At 44.7% G+C, this 18,062-nt stretch overlaps 1 protein-coding gene and 1 long non-coding RNA gene across 5 annotated transcripts in view; one reads left to right on the top strand and one right to left on the bottom strand.

Moving 5' to 3' along the window:
• The window catches only part of LOC126088057 (uncharacterized), a 54,919-nt gene that overhangs the window by 15,324 nt on the left and 21,533 nt on the right, over nucleotides 1-18,062 (bottom strand). For all 4 annotated transcript variants that reach the window (XR_007519935.1, XR_007519933.1, XR_007519932.1 and 1 more), the window contains exon 3: nucleotides 15,582-15,724. This is a non-coding gene — a long non-coding RNA (uncharacterized LOC126088057). The remainder of the gene's footprint in view (nucleotides 1-15,581; nucleotides 15,725-18,062) is intronic.
• The window catches only part of TMC3 (transmembrane channel like 3), a 41,874-nt gene that overhangs the window by 19,210 nt on the left and 4,602 nt on the right, over nucleotides 1-18,062 (top strand). The window contains exons 10-19 of the mRNA XM_049906119.1: nucleotides 838-985; nucleotides 2,427-2,536; nucleotides 6,960-7,038; nucleotides 8,294-8,539; nucleotides 9,478-9,606; nucleotides 10,107-10,174; nucleotides 12,674-12,802; nucleotides 13,880-13,990; nucleotides 14,716-14,841; nucleotides 16,461-16,539. Coding sequence (XP_049762076.1) covers nucleotides 838-985; nucleotides 2,427-2,536; nucleotides 6,960-7,038; nucleotides 8,294-8,539; nucleotides 9,478-9,606; nucleotides 10,107-10,174; nucleotides 12,674-12,802; nucleotides 13,880-13,990; nucleotides 14,716-14,841; nucleotides 16,461-16,539 — 1,225 coding nt within the window. The remainder of the gene's footprint in view (nucleotides 1-837; nucleotides 986-2,426; nucleotides 2,537-6,959; nucleotides 7,039-8,293; nucleotides 8,540-9,477; nucleotides 9,607-10,106; nucleotides 10,175-12,673; nucleotides 12,803-13,879; nucleotides 13,991-14,715; nucleotides 14,842-16,460; nucleotides 16,540-18,062) is intronic.

The following is an 18,062-nucleotide window of genomic DNA, read 5'->3' as shown; positions in this document are numbered from 1 at the left end:
TATTTAAGTTCGTTTTCCCTCCTTCCCTGTCTCCTTCCTTTGCTTCTTCCTCTCCTCCCTCCATCTGCTGAACACATTCACTTGAACTCCTATAGCTTAAATGTGTGGACCACGGGACTCCAAATGAAGTGGCAAAGCTAGGACCGAAACCAAATACTCAGACTCCAAAACCAGTATTGTTTGTTTGCTTTTGTTTAAAGCCCCACCGATGCTGGTTTATTGATTTATAAGGCGTCGTTATCACTCAGGAAAGGAGAAATTCTTGAGGGAGGAGGGGGTGATGTTCTGTTGTTGTGGTTTATTTGTTGTGGACTTGAGAGGTGAGTTAATCATTAATCATGATGGCACATTATTATCGTCAGTCCATTCAAGGCACCTCTTTTGTTTTATTTTCTATTGTTTTCCCCCATCAATCCCTGTGCCCACGCCCATTCTCCTTCCCACATTAGTCAGCAATTCTATTGTAATTAATGTATATATCTTTTCAATCAGTATTCCAGATGTGTATTCAGATATATGTATATCTATGAAAAATAGTGTTTTGCATTAAAAAAAAAAAAAAAAAAGCAACGATTCTTCTGGGTAGAGAATCCACTTGGCAGTAAATGTGTTCCTGGCCTTAAATCGGAAACCCTGGTGGCGTAGTGGTTAAGTGCTACAGCCGCTAACCAAGAGGTCAGCAGTTGAAATCCACCAGGCGCTCCTTGGAAACTCTATGGGGCAGTTCTACTCTGTCCTATAGGGTCGCTATGAGTAGGAATCGACTCGATGGCAGTGGGTTTGGCCTTAAATCTCATTAGCCGTGTACCAAGCCCTCTTATCTGCCTCTCCCTCCAGGGTAGTGACCATCTGCCTGAGGATCATTGCCAACATCTTAGTGCTTCTCTCGCTCGCTGGGAGCATCTATCTCATCTACTTCGTGGTGGACCGGTCCCAGAAGCTGGAGCAGTCTAAGAAGGAGCTGACGCTTTGGGAAAAGAATGAGGTACCCACTGCCTGTTACCCGCATGCTCATCTCCAGGGAGACACAAAGTGGCCTGCCCCTCTTATTCCCAGGTGCTTCTTAAGTTGGTTAGCTAGAAATATCTCTAAGAAAAAATTTTAGTCATCTTGTCCTAGGGCATGAACTATAAGGGCTTTGAGCCAAAATGATAGCACCAAGGCTTGGCTCAATGATTTTACCCAGCTCAACTGGGAAAGAATTTGATTCAAAAAACACTTTTCAGTATTCTCATCACCCTTTATCTTTGAGCTGTGCTGACAATACTTTGCTTTTTTTACTTGCTGTTTCTCCACCAACACATTTCCAGATATTGACTTCATCTACAGATGTGCCATTGTTCATGATGGCATTGTGTTACACTGGACGTTATCAAAGTTGACCCTTCACCAACTGTGGAATACTTGGGTGCTTTCCCATTTCTTGATTACAAATTCTGCTTCCGGAACCAGCTCCACATAAATGGACTGTTTTTAAAAAGATTTTTCCCATTTATGGGCATCCTCATGAATAGAAAATTACCAAGTACAAGGTTAAGAATAATTTTAGAATTCTTAATATGCACTACGAGACTATTGTCCCGAAAGGTTGGTCCAATCCACCTCTAAAGGTTTAAAAGGCAGAAATAACATACATGCTACCTCTTAGACTATTTCTATGAAACTGATTATCATCTTTTGGGATTTAAAAAATACAGTGTCTAGGTGACATGACGGCAGTGGTTTGGTTTTAGGTGACATGATATTCATCAATTTGTCCTCAGTGTATGATACTATTTCAAATGCGAAGACTACAGGGGCTCATCTAATCTCTTTCCCTTACCTTTTTCTATTTTACAGCAATTAAGTGGGTTATGTAAATGTGTGCTTGTGTGTTTACATACGGATAGATGGATAATTTTTTTCCAAGATGTACTCAGAATTTGTTTCCTGTTTTAGCTCAAACCTCTTGTTTACCAGCTAAAATTCCAGATCTTTATTTACCATAAGCGAAGAGAAACAATAGCCAGGCACAATTCTCTAGATAATTAATCTTCCTTCCATAGACATAAAGAATATTAAATTACCACTCGGCCTTCCTTTTACTACTGGTAATAGCTACAGTTACTTCCGTCTTCTGCCTAAGGTCAGGGAAGTATAAATAAAAAGAAATGGTAATTGGAAAATGTGGCATAAATGCTAGCAAACCTAAAAGAGCATGCTTGCATGTCCTCAGGTTAAGACAAATTCCTGAAAGGAATGAACCAGGGATAAAGAGGCTGTGACCTTTTGAAAAATGCAAATCAGCAGAGATTTGGTGGAGGTTTTCCATTTTCGGAACGGTGTGGCCCTCCTGAATACCATTGATGAAATATTAGCTGAGAGTAAATGAGGTTGGTGTGTGGGGCCCTGGAGAACCCAGTGTCTGGCTCGTGTTCTTTCTGCAGGTGAGTGTGGTGGTCTCCCTCGTCACCATGTTAGCACCATCAGCCTTTGACCTCATCGCCTCCTTGGAGATGTACCATCCACGAACCACGCTGCGCTTCCAATTGGCAAGGTACCGTCACCTTGTTGGGAACGGCCACATTGTGGCCCCTCTATTTGCCCACCCACAGTGGGAATGTAAGTCACTCGGGAGCCAGCCCTCGATTTTATTCCCCCTCAAAACTTAGCACAGAGCTTTCCCTATGAATGTAACTCAAGGAAAGCAGGATACAAAAGGAGAGAAAGGGAGGAAGGAGGAGGAAGAAGAGGCAGGGAGAAAGGAAAGGAAGGAGGAGTGGGAGCAGGAGGACAAGGATAGAAATGGACTTAAAGGTAGTGAAAAGATCGAGCAGAAGAGGAGAAGAAGCAGGAACAGGAAGAGGAGGAGAAATAAGAAGAGAGGAGGAACAAGAGGAAGAGGGGAAGGAGGGGGAAGAAGAGGAGAGAGGAAGGAGGAGGAAGAGGAGGCAGGGATAGGGATAGAGGAAGGAGCAGACAGGAGAAGGACCAAGAGGACTAGAACAGAAGAAATGGAATAAAACACAACAAAGAGAGCAAGCAGAGGAGGAGGGTATGGAGGAGGAGGAGGTGCAAGAGAAAGAGCAAGAGGGGCAGGAGGAGGAGGAACAAGAAGAAGAGAATGAGGAAGAGAGGAAGGAGGAAGAGGAACAGAAGAAGGGGGAAGGGGAGGATGGAGAAGAGGAAGAGGAGCAAAAAGAGGAGGAAGAGGGGCTGGAGAAGAAGGGGAAGAGGAGTGGCAGAAAAAGCAGATGCAAGAGCAAAGGACCCAAAAGATGATGGAGAGTGTGTCCTGTTTTTCTCATTGTTGAGCTCCCTCCATGGTTGGGCTATGAGCGGTGAAAAAGACTCATGTTGTTTCTCCAGACATGAGAGGAGCACTTAATTCTTTGATGATAAAACCCAAAGGCACAGACTTAAAGCATAAGTTCTTGTGGATATGCCTGGGAGCCCCTGGACTGTACCAGGGTTGTCAATGGCTGAGCCCACAGGTGGTAAATGCAGATCTGAAGGAAGGGCAAACTGAGTGTGTGTCTGAGGGTGAATCCTGGCACACCCCCAACGGGAGTCAAACAACTATATTTCCACCGCTGATTTCATCACTGTCTTCCTACATCACCTTTGAAAAATCCACTTCCTGTCTCTGAAGTTCAGTCTCCCCACCTAGACTTCAAGCTACTAGATTTAGGTGAGCTTGTTTTTAGGTGCTGTCAGAGCCCTGCTTACTTGCTTTCACCCCCACTCCCGTCTCCGTTTGTTTCATCATTTTTTCCCTGTAACCTAATAGCATTCCGTTGCTGTCGTTAGTTGTCGAGTTGATTCTGACTCATGGCAACCCATATGTGCAGAGTAGAACTGCTCCATAGGGTTTACAAGGCTGTGACTTTTTGGAAGCAGACTGCCAGGTCTGTCTTCCGAGGCGCCAACATTTTGGCTAGTAGTTAAGCACTTACCTATTTGTGCCATCTTTCCACAGACCACTTTGAGAAGATCTGCTATCATTCAGGAGTCAGCAAACATTCTCTGAAAAGGGTCTGGTAGTAAATATTTTAGGCTTGGTAAGCATACAGTCTCTGCCACAACTACTCAACTCTGCAGTTGTAGCATGAAAGCCTCCATAGACAATATGGAAATGAATAGGTGTGGCGGGTTCTAATAAAACTTTATCTACAAAAACAGGTGAGGGAGAGATTTGGCTTGCTGGCCATAGTTTTATGACCCCCGAAATCCAGCTTCAAAGATAGAAATACCAGACCAGAAAGAGCAAGGAGTTTTCTAAGACCTCAGAGCAGGGCAGATCTAGGATGTGATCTCAGCCCCCTGCCTCCTGTTGTTGTTGTTGTTAATTGCCATCAAGTTGGCTTCTAACTCATGGCCACCCACTGTGTTACAGAGTAGAACTGCTCCATAGAGTTTTCCTGGCTGTAACATTTACAGAAGCAGATCTCCAGGCCTTTATCTGCAGAGATGCTGGGTAGATTCAAACCACCAATTTCTAGGTTAGCTTGTTCTTATTGTTAGGTGCCATTGAGTTACTTCCAATTCATAGCAGCTCTACACACAAAGAACAAAATACTGCCCAATCCTGCACCATCTTCACCATCATTGCTATCCTTAAGCCCATTGTGGCAGCCACTGTGTCAATCCATCTCATTGAGGGTCTTCCTTTTTTTCACTGACACTCTACTAAGCATGATGTCCTTCTCCAGGGACTGGTCCCTTCCGATAATATGTCCAAATTATGTGAGATGACGTTTCTCAGTCCTTGCTTCTGAGGAGCGTTCTGGCTGTACTTCTTCCAAATCAGATTTATTCTTCTGGCAGTCCATGGTGTATTCAATATTCTTCACAAACACTCTAATTCAAAGGCATCAATTCTCCTTCAGCCTTCCTTATTTATTGTCCAGCTTTCGCATGCATATGAGGTGATTGAAAATACCATGGCTTGGGTTAGGTGCACCTTAGTCCTCAAAGGGGTTAGCAGCCAACTGCAAAATACTCGCGTCACCCAGGCTCCTTCCCTGCTCTTAACCTTGCCTTCTTTGTGCTCCACTCAGCACCTCTTCTGACCTGAAGGAGAAAAGTGCCTTCCTGAGCTCCTTCCTCACTAGCAGGCATTGGAGAGAGTCAATCCCATTATTGCATTTGGGCTAACTGCAATCCTATTACATAGATTGGCCTCATTATTCATGTTCAAAATTAGAGAAACAGTGGCATCGAAAGACTTGCCCCAGATAAATTAGGGGCAATTTGGGTAATAAAAGCAAGACATATTATTTTAGTGCCATTACCTCACCACCAGACCCTGTTACCTTTTTCCAAGCTACAGTGAAAACCAGAAAATGGGGATACCAAGACAGCAGGCGGTTAAACTTATTCAGCCCTTCCTTCAGCCGACACTCAGTGAGTAAACACTGAGGGCCTTGCCCTGTGCCAGGCACTGTGAGTGCAGAGATAGTGAGGTCCTGACATTACACAGAAGGGAATCCCTTCAAATTTGAAGGACAGCCAATGCAATTACAATGGTCCCCCACAACCATGCTTCCTCTTCCTTGTTTCTTTGCTTGCTCCCTGCACACAAGTGGTCAACTCTCCACCTGTGGAGATGAAGGGACATCTGCAGGGATGGCAGACTCACAGTTTCAATTTAGAGTCTTTTCCTCAAGATAAACCTGCTTTCTCTTTTTCATCAACTAACATTGGTTTCATGATTCTCAGATTCCTAGTCATTGTTCCAATGAGGATTGTATAATTCAGTGTCCTATTTTCCCTTCTCATTGTTTTTCTCCAGAAAGACTTCCATTAAGCCCCAAGACTGCATCCTGGAAAATTCCATAACGTGTTTCCAAAGCCTTCCAATTTGGAGAAACTGACATCAAGTCTCTGATCATCGGCTGATCAAGGCTGTTGCTAGCAGAGTCCATCTATTCCCATTTGGTCACATGATGCAGATGTACCCATAGCCCCTCAGTCCCTCAGTGTTTCTGATTGGCTCAGCCTCTATATCAGAACCACACTGAGATCTTGAATTTGTATCTTGCCTCTTCTTAACTGCATCCTCTTGAGCAAGTCCCTTAGTTCTCTCTCTTTTTCAGTTTACTTGTGCCTTAAAGTGGGGATTACAATAATGTGTTCCCCACAGGGTTGTTGTGAGAAACAAACGAGACAATACATGGAAAACCACTTTATAAACCAGAAAGCATGGCACAAAGACACATGTAAGTTACACTATTTAGAGCCCCATTTCCTATGCTACACCCAAACTAAAACCAGTTGTCATCAAGTCAATTCCAACTCACCGAGGGCCCACGTGTGTCAGAGTAGAACTGTGCTCCGTAGGGTTTTCAATGGCTGATTTTTCAGAAGTAGACCACTAGGCCTTTCTTCCAAGGCACCTCTGGGTCAGCAGTTGGGGAGGCATTAACCTATTCATACTACCCAGGGACTCCTCTGCTACACCAAACAAAAAACAAAACAAAACAAAAAAACCTGTTGCTGTCGAGTCAATTCCGACTCAAAGCAACCCTATAGGACAGGGTAGAACTGCTCCTTGGAGTTTCCAAGAAGCTCCTGGTAGATTTGAACTGCCAACCTTTTGGTTAGCAGTGGTAGTGCTTAACTACTATACCGCCAGGGTTTCCTCTGCTACACCAGTGGTTCTAAAATGCTGATTCATGGGTGAGCTACAGAGGAATCACCTGGGAAGGCTGTGAAAGGATTCCCAGACCCCAACCAGACCGACTGAAGCAAAGTGGATCCCGAACGTTCATATTTTTTCCAAATGCTCCCAACATGATTCTGTAGAAAACCAAGTTTGGCAGCCACTGCCTTAGCATATCCATGATAAACCAAAAAACCAAACCCACTGCATTTGAGTCGATTCCGACTCATAGCAGTCACTCCTTAATTGTTGTGAGTGTGGAGAAATGAACTCCTGTGTGGCAGTCTTGTCTCTGAAGTGGGCTTGTGACTTTCAGGGTCCTTGTGCTGTATCTGGGAAATCTCTACAGTTTGATCATCGCTCTCCTGGACAAAGTCAACAGCATGAGTATTGTGGTGAGTGTCCTGTCCTGGAAAGTTGCCCACCCCCACTGCCATTGCCACATGCACGCACACACACACACACACATATGTCAGAGTCATCATCATCACTGTTATCATTGCTTATACTTGCACTCCATACATCATAATCAAAACTCAACCCAGTTGTGATCTTCTCAAGGTAAGGACAGGTAAACAAGACCATTTTCCAGATAAAGAAACTGAGGCCAGGGTTCATGCTAGTATGTGACAGTTCTGGAATAAGAACTGGTTCTTTTGATACCAAGTCTCTTTCCACCATTCTACCCCACTTCCTGGAACTCCACCAGGAAATGTTGCTAACAGCTCTTGCAGGTGATCCCAGGAAGAGCTGCAGGCCATGGGACTCACTCAGAAAATCGGGATAAAAGAATCATCTCATGGACACAGGTCAGAGTGGGCCCCACCCTGGCCCAGCAGAAGATGCCCACTCCCAGCCTAGGATAGCTTTGGTGTCCATTTTAGACCTGCTCCACCTTGTGGATATCTTGAACGGTGGGGAAGGAGAGACGGGGAGGAGGAGGCTTCTCAGGAGGAGGTTGTCTGCTCATGCCATACCATCCCAGCATCAAGTCCTAAGGCTTCTAAGGCAGAAGAGGCCACAGAGAAAACAGTCTGCATCAGGGCTTTGAGGTTGCATATACCTGGGTCTTTGTCTGCCTCTTACCAATTGCATGACCTTGAACATTCAACTTCAACTCTCTGAGCTTCCATCTCCTCATGGTAACATGAGGAAGTGATTCTTAACTGACACACTTGTTGTTAGGATGAGAAGAGATAGCATGTGTTAGTCTAGAAGAGTCTCTGACACTTACTAAAACCTGTTGCCGTCAAGTCGATTCTGACTCATAGTGACCCTATAGGACAGAGTAGAACTGCCCCATAAAGTTTCGAAGGAGCGCCTGGTGGATTTGAACTGCCAACCCTTTGGTTAGCAGCTGTAGCTCTTAACCACTACACCACCAGGGTTTCCTGACACTTACTAGGGATCAATAAATAAATACTATCCATTAAAGCTCTATGTGCCATTACTGGGGCCAGCTCTAGTCAAATGGCTGTCTATAAAGCCGAGACAGAGACAGAGAGAGAGACAGTATTCACTGAAGGATAATGAGGCAATGATGCCGTTGATACCCATGATGGATTCTTATTTACAAGTATATGGACAACTTTTTTCTTCCTCCTTCTTCCTTCATTCCTCCCCTGTTCCCTCTCCTCCCTCTCTCCTCAGGAAGCTGCTGCCAAAAATAACACAAATCACTGGATAGACTCTACTACCTTCTTTGCCACCAGGACCACCCCTGAAGAGGAGAAATGGTCCACAGCTCAGCCTGGGATAGGGCTCAGAAAAAACAGCACGTGGGCCTTGGAAGAGGCTGGTGCCCCAACTTTCATCATGCCCCTCACAGAGGCCAACAGAACTACTCTCCATACCCAGAGTCCACCAGACCAGTGCTGGGAAACATATGTTGGGCAGGTGGTTCCCATCACCCTTACAGAGCTCTTTCACATCCATTTCATCACTCAACCCTAACAAGTTTCTGAGATGTCACTGTCCCTATTTTATAGAAAAGGAAAGTTTAGTGAGTGTGTGTGATTTTTTTAGGTCTCAACGTTCATTATAATAATCAGTCCAAAGACTCTGAAAGTCTTAACCATGCATCAGGCCCTGTGCCAAGGATTTAGTCCATGTAACAATCCTATTATTATCATCCCTATAGGCACAGGTCCCGGGGTGGTACAAATGGTTAACTCGCTTAGCTGTTAATCTAAAAGCTGGCAGCTTGAGTCCACCTAGAGGCACCTTGGAAGAAAGACCTGATGATATGCTTCCAAAAAATCAGCCACTGAAAACCCTAGGGAGCACAGTTCTACTCTGACACACATGGGATCGCCATGAATCAGAATCACCTTGATGGGCCAGTTTTTTCTAGGCACTGGTAAGAAACTGAGGCACAATAGGTTAAGTTACTTGAGGAAGGACCCAAATAGCAAAAAACAGAATGAAGATCCAAACCCAGGTATCTGCTTCAAAATCTGTGCCTTTTGCCTTAGATACTTAATCTCACAGAGACTCACCGGCCCTAGGTATTACCCGTGGAAAGGAACCTCAGGTCTCAAGTAGTCATCTGTGGCTCAGAACCATTTAGTTAATTGTAGTGTAATTACAATTGTCATTGTAATTTCTAGTTAATTGTAATGCTGGCCTTGAATATTCAAATTCAAATTAACAAATATTTAGCAAGCACCCATTATGTACCAGGAACCCATTCCTCTGCCCACTGCATTTATAAATTTGCACAATGCAGATGCCAGTGGCGAGGGCCCAGTGGCTCAACCTCACGGGAATGAAAGAAATAGGTGGGAGGCAGGAGCGTAGGGTGTGGGTGGCATCCCAGGACACTTGTGTTTCAGGAGATGCTGAAGCTGTCCATCATTGACATGCTTTTCACTGTGGCCAGCATTCTGCTCATAGACTTCTTCCGAGGACTCTTCGTTCGCTATTTAAGTGACTACTGGTGTTGGGACCTGGAAAGCACGTTTGTAAGTTAAACATTTTATCCATCGGGGAAGTTCACAAAGCTAAACTCATCTTTTCTGGATGTCTAGGCTGGGAAACAGCCAGCCATAGGCGAGGAGTAAAGTTGGGAGAAAATGTGTGAGGGAAGAGGGAAAGGACGCTCCAAGCTGAGTTTCCACTCCGACTTTGGCATTTACCATTTGTTGGGATGGCCACACAACGATCTCTGTGTCTGCAAGAGCAAAGGAGTCTGTTGTTGTGTGTCATCGAGTTGATTCTGACTCACAGAAACCCTATAGGGCATAGTAGAACTTCCCCATAGAGTTTCCAAGGCTGTACGCTTTATGGGAGCAGATTGCCAAGTCTTTTCTCCCTTGGAGCGGCTGGTGGATTTGAACCGCCTACCTTTTGGTTAGAAGTTGAGCACTTAACCATTGTGCCACCAAGGCTTGAATATAGCGGAAATGGTTTATGCAAATCACTTCAGAACACATTTCATGCAGAAGTTAATTTTCTCTTGTAGCCGGAATATGGGGAATTCAAAATAGCAGAGAACGTGCTACATTTAGTCTACAACCAAGGAATGATTTGGTAGGTATCAAAGCTGCCTCTTGTCTTTGCTGATGTCTCACTCTGGGTAAAGATTTTAATTAATTCAGTTAGTCTGCATGGGACAGAACCAGAATAAATACAGACATAAGAATTAAGAAAGGATGTAAACAGTTCTAATGGAAATATTTTGCATGTATAATAATTTTATTAATAGTTTTCTAATCATTTTGCAGAAAGGAGTGATAAAGGAAGTCCTCCACTTCTAAGCCTCTAGTGGTCTGTACATGAATGAGTAGAATGACTTGTTGAGGAGGATTGGGGAAAGGCAGGGAGGAGCAGCTGCTTCTCTCCAGCAAGGACTTCCAGGAGAGGCCACAACTGGGAACTCAGCCGCCCTGCCGTCAGCTCCCTATCACCCTCCCACACATGCCTCCATATTTCTACTTAGACACTGGGCCCAAAAGTACTGCCATTCCCTAGGCTGACTGATACAGCCTCGGGAGCCCAGAAACTTGGGAAGTCTGTCCACCCAGGGCATCATCCAGGCCAGAGCAATCCTGTCCCTAAAGATGCTGAGGAGCTGAAAGGTGCCATCTGATCCCCATGTATGTGTGTGTCTACAGGGACCAGACAGAGTGACTCTGCTGTCTCTGGTTTTACCGACAGGATCACGATCAGTACTGTTTGTTAAAACACAAAGAAAAAGAAGAACCTCTTTGAGTGATCTGTATATTCAAAAAGCATAACCTCTTTTCATAATCATTCCATAAAATGCATGTGGAATTGAGAGGTATAAAGTAAAACTCCTCTGTTCAAATGCTGTGTGCTTATAGTCCACTGTATTTTGCAACATTTTTTCACAAATATAGCATTAAAATAATATATAACATTTACTTACTGTTTTCCAGATATGAGGCACTTTTATACCTGTATGACTGATTTAATCTTTATAACAACCCTATGAGGTAGCTACTACTATTTTCCCCCATTTTAAAGATGAGGAAACTGAGGCACAGTGAGCTAAGACTCTTACCTGTGATCACAGAAAATGACATTTAAACCTGCCGTGAGAAACCAAAGGTTTCCTTTTAATTAAAACATTTTTACTTATTAAACATATCCTATAAGGAGCCCTGGTGAAACAACGGTTAAGTGCTCAGCTGCTAACTGAAAGGTTAGTGGTTCAAAGCCACCCAGTGTCTCCACAGGAGAAAGATCTGGCAATCTTCTCCCATAAAGATTACAACCTAGGAAACCCTATGGGGCAGTTCTATTCTGTCACATAAGGTAGCTGTGAGTCAAAATCCATCCTATGGCACCTAACAGCAACAACAGCAATATATCTATGCTTATCTTCCTACCACTAAATCCAAATTCCCTAAGTATTATATATCAAATGCACTTCCAGTATAAACTGAGTTAGATCGGAAGACCTGACTTTTGTACCATATCTGACACTTAATTGCAGGATGACTATGTTCCAGTTTCCCTGGGATAACCCAGATTATGCCTGTTGTCTCAGCTCTCAGTCTCAAAGGTATCCCAGCTTGGATGATACAGTTGTTGTTGTTTGTTGTTAGGTGCTGCCGAGTCAGCTACAACTCACGGCGATCCTATGTATGGCAGAATGTAATGTTCCCAGCTTTGTGCCATCTTCACCATCATTGGTATGCTCGAGTCCGTTCTTGAGACCACTGTGTATCTTGAGTGCCTTCCAACCAAGGGTTCATTTTCCAGAACTATACTGGACAATATTCTATTGTGATCCAGAGGGTTTTTATTGACTGATCACCAGTCCTTTCTTCCTAGCCTGTCTTATGGAAGCTCTGCTGAAACCTGTTGACCATGGTTGACCCTGCGGGTATTTGAAATACTGCTGGCATAGTTCCAGCATCATAGCAACACACAAGCCACCACAGTATGGCAAACTGACAGACGGGTAGTGGGGATGATATAGAACCACCCTTTATTGGCAACATGTTTCTGGACAAATCACTTTACTCCCCAGACTTACCTTCCATGTCTGTAGACTCTGGATATTTACCTTCCTTTCCATGATTGCAGGATATTAAATGAGCTAAAATGTGTGAGGATACTTAGCACAACGTCCAGCAAAATTAGGTGCTCAACAAATGTTGGTTGAATTTGAAAGTCATCAATTTATGAACATAGTTCTCACCATAGTTGGGCAAAGTTTGCAGCTTGCCTCAAACTGTAGCTATCCATTCCTTGCCTCCTCACCAGAGGAGTGCCTTCCTGTGGCTAAGTGTGAAGAGAGACACAAACACTTAGTATACCATTGCAAAACGGATATTTTAAAATAGGATCACTGCGCATCTGCAGAAGTGACTTGTCTTATTTCCAGAAGATGAAGGGTTGGGGTTTCAGGCCTTGGTAGGGCTTTTTCAGTTCTGTAAGCATAGGGTGGAAATCCCAAAGTCTCAGAACCATGTTCCTCTGTGAGACTTCTGGACTACAGCACTGGAAGTCACGCAGGAGGAGAACACACGCTAATCTGTCCCTTCCTTATGGCTCCAGGATGGGGGCCTTCTTCTCCCCATGTCTTCCAGCATTCAACGTTCTCAAACTGATTGGACTCATGTACCTGAGGAGCTGGGCTGTGCTGACCTGCAACGTTCCCCACCAGCAAGTATTTCGAGCATCCAGGTCAGTGAGAATAAGTTCAGCTTAGTCCCTGGGTGGTGCGAGTGGTTAATGCGCTCCTCTGCTAACCAACAGGTTGGAGGTTCAAGTCCGGCCAGAGGCACCTCAAAAGAAAGGACTGGTGATCTATTTCCAAAAAATGAGCCATTGAGAACCCTGTGGAGCACAGTCCTACTCTGACACACACAGGGTCACCATGAGTTGGGGTTGACTTAATGGCAACTGGTTACTGGTATATATATATGTGTGTGTGTGTGTGTTTTATATAAGTGTGTATACACATAAAGAAATTCACAAATTAGCTCACACCTACTTACTACATCTTACACATTGTGATATTTTCTATTCTTTTTTAATCCAGTCTAGTGTAATCTAGTCTAGTCTATTTCATTAAAAGAGAGAGAGAGCTAGTTGAGAGTCACTCATTCTATTTCCAGAACTGTGTAGGGACCTTGCACCAAAAAGGTCTGAGCCACCCTCAGGGAAGGCCTGGACAGGCAAGCCCACTAATACCAGTTTCAGGCTCAGGGAACAAGGACCAGGGCTTAATCAGGCAGAACGTTCACCCTGAGCAGCCAAGAGCAGAGAGAATAAGAAGTAGCATGCAAACCACACCCAAACAAGAGAGTCAGGGATCATAATCCAAGGAGCTAAACCATCCCCAGACATGAGATAAGTTCAAGGCTGGGAAGAGGAGAGGAAACCATTTAGTAGGGACCCGGTGATTGGGACAAAAGTCCTAAGATTTTTCCATAAATTGCACTCATTGAGCGACAGCCACGGGGACAGGGGTGTGTTCACAACTCTGAAAACTTGAGGTGAACAGGTGTTCAGCGAATGTCTGTTAGATTTGCTGGATAATAGATCTATGCCCCTCTTAGGCTGGGTTCAATGGTCTGTAAAGTTCCTGAGAGCATGTGACCCTGAGACCCAGGTCCATTCCTAGGGAGCAATGGGAGGAGGCTTTTTTGGTTTGCAAAGAGTCAGGGCTACCATTTCCATGCTGGTTCCTTGAACACACACATTCACAGCGACTGGCCACAGCGTGAGCTCAGCGTGCGGCATTTGATCTCTTTGCAGATCCAACAACTTCTACTTGTCGATGCTGCTGTTTATGCTATTCCTCTGCATGCTGCCGACCGTTTTTGCTATTGTCCGGTACAAGCCATCTCTGAACTGTGGGCCATTCAGGTAAGTTATTTTAGTTTAGTTGGCTCTGCCTGGTTATATAATTCTATAAATAGTACATTTTATTAATATGTCATTTGTGTATAAATATCAGGAACCCTGGTGGCACAACAGTTAAGTGCTCAGCTGCTAACTGAAAGGTTGGTGGTTCAAACCTACCCAGAGGCTCCGAGGGAGAAAGAGCTGGAGTTCTGCTTCTGTAAACATCACAGCCTAGAAAACCCTATGGGACAATTCTACTCTGTAACGTGGGGGTCACATGAGTGAAAAATTGACTCAACAGCACCTAACAACAATGACAACATATATAAGTACATAATGATGTAAAGTTCATTCATTCATTCAATCAGCTGTAGTGGGAAGACCCCTGTTGAATTCTCCCCCTGCTCACACTGATACAAGCACATATGTACCACTTAGGGTCACACTGATACAAGCACATATGTACCACTTAGGGTCTATTCTCGTGTACAATATTAAAATACCCATATGTCCATATATATACACACAACGTGATTACTGACCCCACCATGAGATCTGCATATTAATTAGAACAATACTGGGGATGAAATCATCTTAGGAATGCTAAGTGTCTTTTACGTTCAGGCATTTACTCTAGCTTTGTCACCGACTTTGAGGTTTGTACTCTAGGTATCTATTTGGGGATGTCATGCAGCATCCTTCTGCCTAAAGCAACACGATCTGACGTCATGTTTCTCTTCCCACAGTGGACAAGAGAAAATTTATGACATCGTGTCAGAAACGATTAGGAATGACTTTCCCGCGTGGTTCGGCACTGTGGTTGGGTACATCAGCAGCCCTGTGGTCATCCTGCCAGCTGTACTGCTGCTTTTGTGAGTACGACACCCAGACTTCCCTGCCAGCTGTGGGGACTTGTACTTGCTTGGCTAACAAGAAAATATGGCTGTGGGGACTTGCACGTGCTTGGCTAACAAGGAAATATGGCTGTGGGGACTTCCACGTGCTTGGCTAACAAGGAAATATGGCTTTGCAATAATTACATAAAGTTCATTCAAAACTCATTTATGGAGCCTGATGAAGTAAGCAAGGACTCTGAGTCCCACGCCAGAGGAATAAGCCACTAGGCCGAGGAGTTACAGGGTCTCAGAGAGGAAGGGTGGAGCGAGCACTCCACTCCCATCCAGGTACTTACTGAGTCATCAACAACATCTGCTCGGTTATTGACACTGGAGCGGGATGTCATTATTATCATCATCTTACTCTCCAGAGAGGTCCCTAGGTTGTGCAAACAGTTTGCGCTCAACTGTTACAGTCCTGGGACCCATGGACCCCAGAAAATTAAGTCCTTGTCTTGCCTGCAAGAAAAGAATTACTCGAGGGGGAGACTTGGCTGACTTTTAAAAGGAAAGCCTTTATTAGGAAATGAAAGCGCTGCACAGTGGGGCAGCAGCCGAGTGTACAGCACTCTAGGCAGGCTACTCCCGCGCACAAGTCTTTGTCTCTAGCTTTCATTGCTCGCTAAGATACAGAAGTGAGGTAATAGCGAATCAGGGGTTAGGATTTCAGGTAATTCCTTTTTTGGTATAAGCAGTCCCACAGGGCTCTTTCTTACCTGCATGTGCACTCTGTCCCTCCTGTGGTGCCTGTTTGATTCCTGTCTTGGGTACTTGCATCAGGCAGAAGTCATCCATCGGTCACCTTGGTCACCTTGCAGATGTCTGCGCATGCTCCAGGGACCAGGTCTGGCCGGTCCTTCTGAAAAACATCTCACAAGGGAGTACATTGTTTGTTCTTTCTTTATTACACATTCCAGGATGGGGGTTTTATGTCGTTAGCCAAACACATAGTATTGTAAGTAAGTTGCCAGTCACAGGTACTGCGGGGCTCTTTGCCTAGAGTTTCAGTCCCTGTTTCTTCCCTATCTCACAACTACTAACCTAAAGGTTATCAGTTTGAACCCAGGCAGTGGCACCTCGGAAGAAAGGCTTGGGGAACTGCTTCCATAAATATCATAGCCAAGAAAACCCCATGGAGCAGTTCTACTCTGTAACACATGGGGTCGCCATAAGTCAGAATCAACTCAACAGCAATGAGTATTCTCCAGGAGTTTAATTAACCCTTAAAAGGCATTTCAAAATTCAGCTGGGTGACTTTTGCTTGTTTCTGCTTAGAGGAAAAAATAAAAGCAAATCCAGCTTGATATGTTGTAAAATGTCTCCTCGGTCTTCGCTCCTTCCTTATTGCTAAACCAGAATTCCAGGTGCAGGTCAATGGAGGTTACTGTGAAAAGCAACAAAAAGAAAAGAAAACCAGCCTCTTCCCAGTGCGCTCCAGCCTGAAAACTCCCTGATACACTTTGTCCTTGGAGGAGGGACCAGTGGGTAGCTCACACCTTATGCTTATCTTATGCTGACAACCAGCTGAGCAGGGGCCATGGCCTGCAAAGCAGAAAAGCCAGCTGACATGTACCATCCTGTGTCATCTGTCCTAGCATGCTGATCTATTACCTGCAGAGCATCGCGAGGTCCTTAAAGCTCAGCAACCATCAACTCAGAATGCAGATCCAAAACGCAAGTATCCTGTCAGGTTTGCAATTGTGTGTGTCAGCTGCCGGTCGGACATCTCACCAGTGTGGGTGTACAAATGAGGTCACAGTTCCCAGTTACTGAGACTCTTGGCCGCCCTTACAGTGCAAGGTCACATACCCCAGGGTCTCCCAGAATCAGCTCTATGAATGCCCAGGGAGAGTTGGCAGGAACGAGCCTGTTAGTGTTTTCCCCACTGGCCTCCTTTCTAAGGGGCCCTGCTGATGAGCACTTCTGCCCTCCTCTGTGGCCACACCAAGCTCGGTGTGCCACCATCCCATGTGCAGATTTGGACCTCTGAGCCCAAGGGCACCGTTTATGCTCCAGGACTCCCCTTTTTCATATCCTTTAGATTCTGGTTGGCATTTTCCTCTCTCCTATCAATCTTTTTTTTTTTTTCTATCTGGGACTCAAATCTCATCTCTCAGGGCAGTCAGAGATACTCTCCAAACCTTCCATAATTTCTCCTCCTCTGCATACCCCTGGGGACACAATACTTAAGCAGTGGGCTGCTAACTGAAAGATTCACAGTTCAAACCCACCCAGAGGCTCTGCGGGAGAAAGACCTAGAAATCTGCTCCTGTAAAGATTACAGCCTAGAAAACTCTACAGGACAGTTCTACTCTGTCACATGGGTCACCATGAGTCAAATTGATTTGAGGGCACCCCCTTTTTTTTAATGACAAGCTATGAGTCGGAATCCATTGATGGCACTGGGTACTGGGTTGGGAATGACAATAACAACAACTGCCTAAACCCAGGTGCTCCTCCCAGGGCTGGAACCTAGATGAGGGGATAAGGCACCAGGTTGTAAAATTTAAGGAGGCACTCATTCTCAAGGTCTTGCCAGCCCTGCACTTTCACCACCCTGACAGTGAGTGTCTTCTTAAATTTTCCACCATGGATGCCTTGTGTGCCTCACCTTAGCCCCAGATTCCCATGCAAAAAAACTTCTTCCACCTTTTTCAGTTTTAAAAAAAAAAAAAAGCTTTCATGTATATCAACTCATACTGAGAGACACCAACTCATTTTATAAATAGTCAAATTAAGAATCATTTGGAGTGGCAAAGGGCATTTTTGTGAAAACATACATCTCCTGAAATGTTGATCCGTATTTTCTTTTTTGTGACTCAGGCAAACCATTATTGGCAGTATTTAAATTTGAGTCCACCCAGAGGCCCGTCCGGAGAAAGGCCTGGCAATCTACTTCCAAGAAAACAGCCATTGAAGACCCTATGGAGCACAGTTCTACTCTGACGCTCTTCGGGTCACCGTGAGTCAGAATCAACTGGAGAGCAAGTGGTTTTATTTTGGCTTTAAAGATGACCCATCAAAGAGTTGCCCTTAAAAATAAAACCAGCTAGGCATAAAACTTTAGTCCTCAGATACCGGCATTTACTCACTCAAATAACTAGGCTAAGCCTAGAGCACACTGTCGCCAGGGGGCAGTAGTAGTTCAGTCATGACCCAAGATATGAACAATGCCATATCCATCTTTTTGTTCCCCC

Source organism: Elephas maximus, chromosome 13, assembly GCF_024166365.1.
Source record: "Elephas maximus indicus isolate mEleMax1 chromosome 13, mEleMax1 primary haplotype, whole genome shotgun sequence".
Taxonomy (NCBI): Eukaryota; Metazoa; Chordata; class Mammalia; order Proboscidea; family Elephantidae; genus Elephas; species Elephas maximus.
Note: the sequence above shows the minus strand (reverse complement) of the source record. Positions and strands in the feature narration are given on the sequence as shown.